At 40.6% G+C, this 12,748-nt stretch overlaps 1 protein-coding gene across 2 annotated transcripts in view; it reads right to left on the bottom strand.

Moving 5' to 3' along the window:
* GALNT7 (polypeptide N-acetylgalactosaminyltransferase 7) overlaps positions 1 to 12,748 on the bottom strand; it is a gene marked incomplete at both ends in the record, with an annotated part of 69,651 nt that overhangs the window by 34,421 nt on the left and 22,482 nt on the right. For both annotated transcript variants that reach the window (XM_082281713.1, XM_082281714.1), the window contains one exon: positions 3,570 to 4,024. In XM_082281713.1, coding sequence (XP_082137839.1) covers positions 3,570 to 4,024 — 455 coding nt within the window. The remainder of the gene's footprint in view (positions 1 to 3,569; positions 4,025 to 12,748) is intronic.

Below are 12,748 nucleotides of genomic sequence, written 5' to 3'. Positions count from 1 at the left end.
CAAAATAATCCAGAAAATTTATCACTCTAATTTTACTTCAGCTCTACCTCTGTGCAGACTCCTGATTACAAAAAAGTAGAATTCAGGGAGCAATAAAATTAATATTCTTCTTCCCAAAAGCTAACATTAATTTTATTGCAGGTCTGCTAGGAAATAGTGATAACATATAAAATTCAATATAAATGACTGCTCTTAAACAGCTGCCACCTATCAAGATGATAAAAATAGATCCAAAAAAGGTAAAAATCACCAAGTTTAAAGAAACAGTTTTCTTCCAGCTACTGTATAGAGGTTTACGCAGGGCCTGCTAAGCCTGCTCTACTTCTTTGCAGCTAGAAACAAGGTGGAAAACAGGTATTTCTCTACCATAACCCAGTTTATGTTCCCCCGGCTCTCTTGCGGAGTGCTGAAAGACCGCAGTGAGATGAGCCATCTTTTCAATTTTGTGCACTGACTTTTAAACATATACCCATATATTCTTGATTTTGTTTAACCAAACTTATGACTTGTTGTATGTCAACACAAGTGCTGGGCATCAACACTGAAATATATTGGTTAAAATCCATAAGCCAAGAGTAATCGGCAAAGCAGAAATATTCTGATGTACCTGACAAAAATCTTCAACACACCATCCCATGTCATTCTTCTCTACAGGATGCAGCAAGAGTTAAGGCTTTTTACAGCAGCTGAGACTGCCCAGAATCACCAGCAAAGTTCCTACTGAATCAATAAAGGCAGCTGGCAAATCATCCTGGCAACATGTCAGACTACAAAGTCAAATCCAAACATAGCAGAATTGAATCTCCCTTTATTGGCATTTCTTCCTTCTTCTCCCTCCAGCAGGGACAAGCCCTGAGGCTACATGGCTTTTAAGCTGAGAGTTCTTGCAGCAGTATTTCACTCTTGCTAGCACAGCCTGGGAAAGCATTTGGCATACTTCACTGAACAAACCTGACTGCACAGGGTAACGCTTAAAAGTTCTGATGCTTGAAGAAAGAGAGGGCTGAAGGGAGGTCTATCTCTCTATGAACGAACAACCCAGTCTTTACCAGAAAGATCTTCCTCAATTAGCAATGCAAAGATACTACTAACCAAAAAAATAACACTATATTGCTCTTTGGTAGGATAAAAGTGAATGTTGGCTGGCCTTATCAACCACAAAGGCTTCTGGTCTTTTTAAACAGATCAGTGGGAGGAAAATAAATGGTGCATCCAATAGGTAACCTGCTACCTCTTGCTGCATTTCTCGCTGGTATTGGGGGATGAGCAGCAAAGAGAGCACGTGGAAGCCTGAAAGCATACAGCAATATCAGCCAATCTCAAATTGCTCCCCCTCTCTTCTGCTGTTCCCAGGAGAGACACAGAAGCTATAAACCTTGAACCTATTTAGGGAATTGCAAGCATCCCAAGTATTCAGTACATAAAAGAAGTGATATAATGTTGTCTGAAAGATACCTTTTGTTCACATTGTTTTTTCATGCTGTTCTGTTTACTTGCTTAGAACATTAAATACTAAAACCTAACTTTGACTTGAGCAGCTGGCTTTGACCTCCTGAAGGCTTATCTGCAGCTGTGCTTTAAGAGAACAGTTTCTAAAATTCATCTTTCCACGGCTGTCCCTCCTCTTCCTCAAAGTATTTAATAAATTTTCAGACTATCGATTTATTAATGTCCTTCAGACCAGAAGACAAATTCTGAGATTATGCCAAAATTACTTCAGGAAGCTACAGGTATGGAACTACCTGGCAGATACATATGCTCTCTGATGCCCTTCACCTCGAGTTAAAATGAAGGGGAGGGAGTACTTGAGTTCTGCTGCCTAAGATCTGGCAGCTCACCTGGGCAGAGGCAGCCCATTCCACCTGCATGTGACACATTGCCATCTTCCACTTTGCTGTCCTTGCTTCACTCCTACAGAGTGAAGGGCAAGGAAGGAGTGTGCTTCCACCTCTTTCCTTTTCTCTCTCTAGAGAAGGCAGGGCCAAAGCCTGTTCTGCCAAAATGAGCTCCTGGCAATAGCAGGCAACAAGCAGCTCCACCCTGCTCAGTTAATCACAACACCTGACAGGAAAATGTTTTTTCTTCAAGTTTCCTTAGTCCTGTTGCCTCCTACAAAAGGGATCCCAGTGGCTGCAAATGCCTCAGCAGAAGCAGCAGTGTCTAGGGAATAACCTCCTAAAAAGAAAATGCTGACCTACACAGATTACCCAGACCATTTCTTCCCTTTCAGAAAAATCTCTTTAGTATGAAGGACCAACTTCTGAGCACAGCAAAGAAAGAGAAACAAAGGGAAGCCCCAGGACAGCTGGCACTTCCTTGCCACCAGCAGCAGACAGGCATGGTCCTCTCCTCTGACTGCCAGCAAGTGGAAACCTTTAGTAAGTCACCTGAGAAACACAGCACAAAGGAAGTGAAATGCTGCACTCCATGTGCTTAATTTGCTTTCAATGAGTGCACACCATGCAGTAAATTCAAGCAGCTGTACATGCACGGGTATGAGTCAGACTCACAGCTGGTCAGTTCTCTCCTACCTTGCAAAATGAAAAAAACACCATCATAAAAGCCCCTAGCAGAGCCCCAGTAACCAGTCAATAAACCACCAACAGATTATTTTCCACAGCTGGACACATACAGCCCGGAGATAGGCACCCAGTCCAGGGATCCCCATTGCTGGGGATGAGGGGGAAGTGAAAATTGTGAAGTACTTAATAACTAAATTCATACACTGCCTACAAAACCCCAACCAAAAACCAAAAAAAATACCCTACCATTAAATCAGTTTGCACAGAAGCCTGTCCCTAGCTGATATTTAACATGGAAAATTATATCAAATGCAGATTAACCTGAGAGCAAAATTGGCTTCAACATATATCAAAAGTTAGAATAGACTGTGTAAACCTGTTAGTAATTCTTGAACAAATGTTAGCAACTTTCCAGAATTTTCCCACAACAAAGTCGACACCCTTTCAGCAAGTAAACTAATGTATTTTCTAAGATTTGTTCCCTCTTTAGGACAAATGCTGAGAGAAACTCTTAGAAGACTATTCCAACAAGCACTGCGGCAGATCCATACTTCTGTTACTGCAGGTAATTAGGCAGTGTTATTTAAAGAGAACAGTATTTCTTTGTTTCTGTTCTCTCTTTATTTATGGTCCATTTTAGAAGCATTGGGGTAAATCAAAACTGAATAAACTAACTAAGCATAGGGATGTCTAATAAAGATAATCCTTCCTTCCTGAAGACAAATCTTAAGAACTTATGGATTAAGAAAAGATATGACAACAAAGACTGTGGCTAGACATGGAACATGCAGATACATGCAATTAGACACTAAAACAGATTACTTCAGAGATAAATCACTATAGCTTAAGTATTCATGAAAGGAATCATTGCAACAGCATTAAGAAGAATATATGGAAACATGTTAATAGTATAGCACTCATACCTTCAGTACAAGAAGCCTTAAGAGGCCTAATAAATAATATTTTAAGCATCAACTCAGATATATGGAGAGCAAATAACTGAATCCCATAAAAACAGAGCTAAGAGAAAACAGAAGGTTTGCTTACTCTTCTTGACGCAAGTCATTAACGCTCCGATCTAGTGAGATCATATCACTTGCCACCATATTAAACCCAAACTCTTTAATGCTGGCTTGAATGGATTCTTTGTAATCTGGTCCTAAAACATATGGCTTTGCTTCCTCTCCAGGGCCACCAACAACTCCATGAGGCTCAGGCTCTTTGGGTTCAAAATTACCAAGGATTCCAGGTCGTAACACAGGATCTGGGTATACAAATGTCTGAGGTTTAAATGTGAGATACTGCCTCTGGATGATGTTTTGCTGCTTGTTATCAACACCATGATGATTTAGTTCATTTTTGGCCTTATTTTTCCTTCGAATGGATTCCAAGTCCACTTCCACACCTTCAACATGAGGCCAAGGTACCACAGGTTTGAACTTCTCATTTCCTAGTCCATGGTCTCCTTTGTTTGGCAGGGGTCTGTTGGCTTCTTTGTCATCCTATATACACACACAGAGAAACAGCAGACCATATCAATTGATGATCCTTTACTTATTTACATCCAGTAGCTTAATGCACTAGGAGTTGGTACCAAATATATGTTGAGCAAGTATCGAGAAGTCTCTGCTGAGAGGCTGAATGAACATGTTTTACTAAGGCTACTGACCACTGGAGAACATCACCAGCCGTTGTCCACACTTACCTCGGTGAGTTGGTCCTGGAAATGACTGAATGCCCAAAGCATTCCCAAAGACCAAATACCCACATAGGACACGTTAACTTGAATGTAGTTCAAGCTGTAGTTCAAACTGATATGCAGGGGGCACTGACAGAGCATTTTATGAAGGAGAAGGTGACATGGAGGCAGACAGTGCCACACTCCAGAGCACAGAGGCCTTGGTCCCACTGTTGGACAGGGGGTGTTTCTGGGGTTTCTATGTGCACTTGTGGCTCAGAGATCAGCAGGGTGTCAGTGGTTGCTAGATACAGCCTCAGATGGGAAAGACTGCTGTAACTATGAGTAATCTGGCACACACATCTGCGGCAGCTGCGAGCCGCATATAATCCCTACCCTCCACAAACCCCCCTGCACCCCCCAGCTCACTCCCACCAAGCTCCCTCTGCTGCAACAGTTTATTTACAGCTGGGAGGTGACACTGATGGCATCAGGGACAACAGGCAGAAATGAGATCAGCTGCATGGACACAGGCAGACCTGCCTGGGGAGGCAGTGCTGGGGTGAAGAGAGCTGCCACAGCCACTGGCATCTCTAGCATCCTTGTTTAAAACAATTTCACTGCACTCCTCCCTCTCTCCCCACCAGGAGATTTGAAGTTCTCACTGAGAAGAAAGGCTAGGATTTTGAAAACTGCTCAGCATTTTCAGTGATCAACGAGGTTGGTATGGTTAGAACAAGGGTGTGTGATTTTGGAAGAAATAGACAGAAAGGCTTTGAAGTGTCTGAGTGTGAAGTCTCCAGAATACAACAGCACCACCCATGAAAGGACGCCAAAACACACATTCACTGCTTTTTTCAGTACTACTGTCCAAGTATGATTAGGGAAACATTGCTGAAGGTTCGGATTTCCTGCTAAAATTGTTTACTTGTAAGCAGGACAAATGTTAGATCATTCAGAAATCTGCAGGAAACAACACACATTTTAGCAATGTCTCAGAATCAAACAAAAATTTGAGATCAGAAGGATGTCACCTAATCAAACCTGCTGAAGGCAAGTTCACAGTTAGATGGGGTTTCTCAGAGGCTTGTCCAGTCACATCCCTTTGTCCAGTTTCTCAGGACAACCTGTTCCAGTTGCTTGACCCATCTCACAGTGAAGTTTTTTTCCTCATACCTCAGTAGAAGTTTCTCATGTTGCATCTTGTCCTTTCAGTCTGCACCCATCACAAGAATTTATTTCCATTTTCTCTGCAACTTCTCTTTTTAGGGTGAAAAGATGCAATTAAATTCCCCATTAGACTTTTCTCCAGCCAAACCCAGCCTCTATTGCAGGTCTTTTCTGGGTCCTCTGCATCTGTTAACATCTCTCCCATGTTGGGGCAGTGTGGGAGGAGAAACCACACACAGAACTCCAGACAGCTAAGCTCTTTCTAGGGCATCCACCCATTACGCACTCTGCCTTTACTGCAACAAGGGTACAGTGCTGACGCATGTCCATGTTTAATTAAACCACACAACACTTCCTACTACTTTACACTATTTTCCTCACATCAATCCACATAAAAAACCTTCAGAAATTAAGAAAAATGCAGTATAGAATATTTCTAGGTTAACATGGTAACAATGGGAGTCAGACTGGCTCCAATTCGAAATAAAGAGTTTATTCAAGAAACTTTCTGAGTTCTCTGTGATAGTTTAAACAGGGAGGACATACAACATGCAGAGGAGTTACATTATTCTGTTATTCCATCATCATTTTTTGAGGAACTCAGAAGTCTGTGTTAGAAAAGGGAAGTTTAAGGGCATGTGAAAAGGCACATTTTGCAAGCAAGTAGAAGGCTGCCATGGATCTAAATAAAGCCCTGAGAGGACTTTTGAAGAGAGCATCATCTCACACTTAAACCTAGAAATCAAAAGGAAGGCTTTGCCACTAGACTGTCAGAACACTGCTGAGCTCTCAGCTCGCATCTAATTCCTGCTCTGAGTGCGGAGGAAGCTATAAAAGCCAGCAAAACAGACAGCATCATCAGGAAGGATGCTTAAAGAGAGCATAATTTTGACTACATAAAATTTCATGCATTTATGTATTCAGTAATATTTAGTTCTGGTCTCCACATCTCAAAAGGAGTCAGAGAAAGTACAGAGTCAGGTAACCAGAATCAAGGAGAAGGTAGAAAGGTATCTTGAGATGAAAGACCAGAAAGGCCACTCCTCTTTCATCTCCAAGACTCTGCAGTTTGGAGATGTGATGGCTGAGGGGTATATAACTGAAGTTTAAAAAATCATGAAAGTGATGGATAAACCAAATGGAAACCCACTGTTAACTGAGACAGATGACAGGTCGTAGGGGGACTGTAAAAGGGCTGGGAGAAACCTTATGAAAATTTGAATTAAACAGCTGTAGATGCTTGAAGTCCAAAGGGAAGGCAGCATCTAAAGTAGCCAGGTTTGCACACTGCCACGCTCAGTCATCACCCTGGATCATTAGTCTCCATCAGACAGGACTTTCTTATTCCCCTCATTACTTATTATTGTGTGGAATTAAATAACCTTTCATTCCATTTCCATTACCTATAAAACAATTATGAGCTTCCACTTAGCCAATTCTTTGACTGAAGCATAACACTTCTGAAAGAAACTTGTTTATTTTGCTGCCGTCAGAATTATGACTTATCCTGTATTACACTTAGCCTCATTATAACTGGTATGCACAATTTGCATTATAATGCATTTATTTGCAGTTCCCTTCTACGCACCAAATATATTCCATATGTGCTGGCCTGGAAAAATATTCCCTAAAACAAGGAAATTATACTCTAACACACAGACACACTCATTGACCCCAATATCTATGCACAGAGGACAAATAAGACAGAAGGCACCTGTGGTGGGTTAACCTTCTGCAAACCTCAGCATGACACAGCTGCTCACTCCTTCCTCCGTACCCCTGGACACAAACCTAAAACACAGCAATCATATGGGATGCTATGAACAAAATTAACTTAATCTCAGCATTTTGTGGACAGTTAAAAAATCAGAAGTGGAACTAGCAGTGTTTAAGTGCATGGTGCAGACAACAGCTACTGGATGTTATTCATTTCTCCACAGATAACTGAGACAAGAATTTTCCAAATACTGTCTGGAAAAAAAGCAAAGTCAAACCACAATCAAAGAACTACTTCAGTCATCTTATAAACCACAATGCCTTAGTTAGGGACTTCTAGAGCTTCCTCTCTCTTTTATGAATTATGATCCACACGCCCTTAAAAAAAAAAAAAAAGACATATCAAAAATATCAAAAATCCAAAATAATTTTTAATCAGTGTTCCTCACTGATTACAAATTTGGCTCAGGTAAAAGTAGTCATACAACAACAGTCAAACTGGAAGGCACGCATATAAAAATATAAACCACAACAACCTTTCTAAAGTGGCAAAACAAGATGATCTGAAAATTATTTAAAAAGCTTTGAAAAAGATAATAACAGCAAGGTGAAGGGAGGGCTCAGCAGAAGTGAGCACAACATACATCTGAATACAGCACTTCTACACTGCCCAAAAATGAGGGGAGAGAAGCAAAAACTGCATATTCTCTCACATCTAAAGACAAATAACAAAACCAACAAAATCTCATTACATCTTTATAAAAAGGACACATAATATAGAAAAAAGTTTTTTTCTACAGATCATTATTTTTTTCCATAGGGCTGGACCTAGGATTTCCTACCAGTTTTCTAGATCCAGTTTGCTGCATGCTTCTTTATTTTTTGAATGTTTTTTTCACTCCTTAGGGAAATATGTATGAGTAACTGCAATGGGTGTTTCCAAAACAGTGACGTGACATAAATACAGTCACTACCTGACTAGTAAATAAAAAAATGGGGGTTATTCATTGTCATCTTACTTCACAAATTAGGTGCCTTATTGCAGAAGACGGGAATGCAGTTGAAGGTATAGAAAACATAACTGTTTCCCTTTGAAAACATGCCTATAAATTACACAAAGTAAAAGGAAAAACCGTGAGAGGTCTTAATAAAGCTGCAAGAACTGTCATCTGGTAGGAGGGCTGGAGTTGTAGCTGGCAATAAAACTGCCAATGTGAAAGTTGCATAATCTGCTTTCCTTCAGTAACTAGTTCAAGAATGGCAACTCCCTAAAACTGTCTATGAAATAATGTCTGAAAAAAAATTGATGTTAAAAAAGTGGATTTGCTTCAGAATTTTCATTTGAGAACTTCAGAATAAGTAAAACAAGCAATGATTGCCTCAACACAGTTGTCTGACTCTTAAAGGGTTCCATCCCATTAGACCTCCCACCTCCCACCCCTGCCATGGTAGCCTCCAGTCGAGCATCTAGGAATTAAACCCACTGCAGGACCAGCTGCAGACCAGAAGCATACACAAATGGAAAAACACCCAGCTTCCCAAACAAGGATAAAGATCTATGGCACTTCAGCTATCACTTAAAAAAAAAAAATTAAAAAAAAAAAAAGCCTTTTCAATCACTACAACTTTTGCACAAAAAAAGTCTGTTTTAAGCTCCACATGCAGCACTGCCTCTAAATCGTATTTTGCTAAACCTTCCATCAAGCAATTTCATCACAAGGCAATCCTGTTGACTAAATTAGGGCTGAAGCTGGACCACGAGAGTTTTTTTGTCAGATATGAGCAATGACATTCAAGTCATCTGGCTTGAAAGGGCCATTTGCTGTCACAGTGCCTGGGCAAAACAGTCTCTATCCTGCTATGACTCCTCTCAGTGTACTTCAGAGGCACTCCAAAGGTGATGGAATGCATACTTAGAACAGATCATTTATGAGAACTGCACAAACACAGAGATAAATACAATTTTACACTAAGTTAGAGAAAACTTCTGAAGTTTAAAAATGCATGTTTGTAAAACTAACAAATTGCTAAATCCCTCCATTGCACGCTTTGTGCAACCCACGTGAGAAACCATGCTGTTGATGGTATTTGTCACCAGCAGTTCCAAGAAAATATAAATTTGTAAGCTATATTCTTATGTTCATAGCTGCCCTCAATTTGGACATAAACTGACAATATGAAAGTCCATTATGCAACCAGCGCTACCTCTCCATAGTAGATTTCTGCCCCCTTAAACATCCTGGGGGAAACAAAACAAATTTAAACAAGACTAATTCGTACCTACCACCCTGGAATAAGTTTTGGTACATAGAACTACCATGACTATACAGCTTTGTACCACAGACACATTGCTGTGATGGCATCTCCAAAAAGCAAGTAATCCTATGAGACAACGACCACATCTATTATTTTTTGGAGTGTTCAGCACAAAACTTGGCCAGAGGCCACTTACGAATCACAAAGTCCAAACAATTAAAAATAATTGTGATGATATAAACAAGCAAGCATTACACTATATGCATATTCACATATACGTATGTTCTACTCATTAAAAAATACATAACCCTGAAGTGTAAATGAGGTGCAAGGGCCACAAGCAGCTTTGGAGAAATGTGTGTTGAGCAGTACTTCTATACTAATGTGTTTTGTACTCCCACCTATACCTGAGGAATGGAAAATAAAATGTTGTGGGTTGGTTTTGATTTCTTCTTTTCATGAAATTTAACTAAAAAAACCAGCAGGGCAACTTCCTCCTTCACCTGTTTCCTAGATTTCACAGCATCTATCAAGCTGACTGACATGTGATATACTATTCAATGCCCTGCACCATCCTTTATCCAGCTTGGCTTCTCTCAGATGCCAAGCACCTCCCTGAGATGAAAAAGTTTTGCCAGGAATAGATACCTGTAATAAAACTGCTAGTCATCTGCAGGGAGCGAAATCCCTTTCCCACTTACTTCCTATGTCCTGTGTGATAAGGCAGAACAGGACAATTGCTAGTACATACACTTCTGCAATACAGAAGTCACTGAGTTTTCAGTAGATATCAGCAGACCACAGCCATTAATGTTGGCTCAGCCCACTGACAGAATAACAAAGTAGCAGGACTTTTGAGCCCCAAAATTACCCCTGCTAGCCAAGGTGAAACAATTTAGTGGGGAGAAAGATCAACAATTTTATTCTATTTTACAGCTGACATTCCTGAGATTTGAGAGCATTGCTTGTGGAAAAGCAAGTGGCACATCCAAAACTAAGAAGGACACATAGTAAAGGAGAGGAACTGTAAAGATGTGAAATTGTTAACAGCTCAGTGTTCTGCTATAATGAAGGAGTTTGACAGAATTTAGCATTCAAGTTCTGACTGACTTGCATTAATCTACATGAGTCTCTGTATCACTGATTCCAAATAATGGACTAAAACAACCTCTTGTTATCTAGTAATGCGTCAAAAACCAAACAATATCTGAGGTCATCTCGGCTGGTGTTTGAACCTGTGAGTTCAAGAAAGACGCTGAAGAAGATAAGCCTTAGTTTATCAAATTTATTTCATTTTTTGAATGAGTTTCCTGGGCAAGAAGGCCAGCTAGCTCTTCCTGTCTTCTTGGATACCATCTACTTTGTCACAGCAAAAGCATTCATCTAGGACAGCGACTTCAGGCCAATGCTGCATACTGCCATGGTCTGCAGCCAACATTTCACATGGTCATTCACAAGGCACAGAAACTGGTATTAACCTATGGAAGCCCTCAGATAACAAATCCTATGGAAGAAGGAAGGATACTTATTTTCAGTTGAATAACCTGATTCCCTGGTTATTTGGCTAACAGAAAGGAGCATAATCAATCCTGAGTTTTACCTGCTTACTTGCAGAATACCTTGTTTAAAGATATGTATCCACATTTGGATGTCAGTACAATACCCATCTAAGTAGCCCATTTAAGTGAAATTGTTCTGTTGTGATATGATCTTTCACTTGTCAGGGCACTTAATGATACTTCTGTCATCCTCTTTGGCCTTGCTGTGCACGTACCATTTAAAACTCATGCAAAGTAATGCAATCCTGCCACAATTGCTCTTTCAACTTGCACTGCTTTACCCCCTCTCCTTGCTCTTCACTCCCTTTTCCAATGACACTGCTCCCCCAGAACTTCCTGCTGGCTATGTCTCTCCTAGAGTCTGGATTTTCTACAAATGCAATTGTCACACTCATATGCATCTGGTCCAGACTGAGTAAATTCCTTTACTTTGAGAAGTTCAGATACCTTCATTGAAAGCAGAGACAACCCAGAGGCCTGGCCAGAGTGCTTTGTGCCAGACTCAGTCTCTCACAAGGGATGCCATTGGCCACCCAAAACTTGCCAACTTCTCTCTCTCACCTTCAGAGAGATTTAAGAGTACACAAAAAGGCAGAGAGAACATGGCCTGTACCTTACCTATTTTACATGATTCCTCCTTAGGAAAGGTGCAGTACTCCTGGAATTCCTGTGCGACAAGCAGTTTCTCAATTAGACTCTGCCTGACTGAAAGCAAGTAAAAATAAAGACACTGAGTGCTTCAGAACAAATTACTGTAAAAAATAGCAGTCTTATTGTCCTCACTGTCACTAGCACTCAGTGCTTGGAGAATATTGAACCAGCACTTAAACTGACCAATCTCCTTCCTCATTGCCTGAGATTCAACTCTTACTCAGCTTTTACACATCCCATCCTGCCATTCCTGGTTATGGTGACACTACCCCTGGTCCTATCTGTAGTCATGGTGTGTTAAGGAAGCCTTGACAAAGTTCCATTTCACTCAAAGCCCCCACTTATGCCCAAGAACTTTGCAGAGTTAACCACAAGCAGTCGTAGACTTATAGAATGGTTTGGGTTGAGAGGGGACCTTGAAGACCATCTAGTTCCAACCCTCCTGCCATGGGCAGGGGCACTTTCCACTAGACCAGGTTGCTTGGAACTACATCCAGCCTGGCCTTGAACACCTCCAGGGATGGGGTGCCCACAACTTCCCTGGGCAACCTGTTCCAGTGCCTTACCACCTTCACAGGAAAGAGTTTTTCCCTAATATCTAATGTAAACCTACTGCCCTTGTGCCTCTCAATGTACCTCTCCTTGTGAGTATGGAGAGCACCATGTAATCTGGACAGTAATTAATAAGATTTAAAATAGAAAGACTCAGATAAATACCTGAATAAACTGGTATCAAAGAAATCTGTCCTTGACTTCGTAACTTAAGCCTAGTTTCAAAGCCAGCAAAATAGCCTCTTATCATTTAGATTACAATCACTTTCAAGTAACAGAAAGATTCTTAAACTGAATCGTAAATGAAGCTGCTGTATTACCTAAGGGGATGTATTTTAGTCTCTCCCATGTTCTAGAAATGAAAACACGTTGGCACTAGTAACCTGTGCAATAAAAAGAGCACAAAACTGTATCTGCAGCTGCTTGCTGTAGAGTAACAGAAAAGTTGTTAGAGGATCCTTGATAAGACAGAAGTATGGTCCAAAGCCTCTTAAATCCTTTCCTTACAGACAGCACACTAAAGATGGCAGAAAAACTTTTAAACTCAGAACAGCAAGAACTGATTACAAGTTTATTACAACTAGACCAATCAACATTTTCAGTAGAAGAAAGCTGAAGTAATCATAGAAACATACAATGGTTTG

Source organism: Coloeus monedula (genome assembly GCF_965178545.1).
Source record: "Coloeus monedula genome assembly, chromosome: 5".
Lineage (NCBI taxonomy): Eukaryota > Metazoa > Chordata > Aves > Passeriformes > Corvidae > Coloeus > Coloeus monedula.
This window is presented reverse-complemented; position numbering and strand designations above follow the sequence as displayed.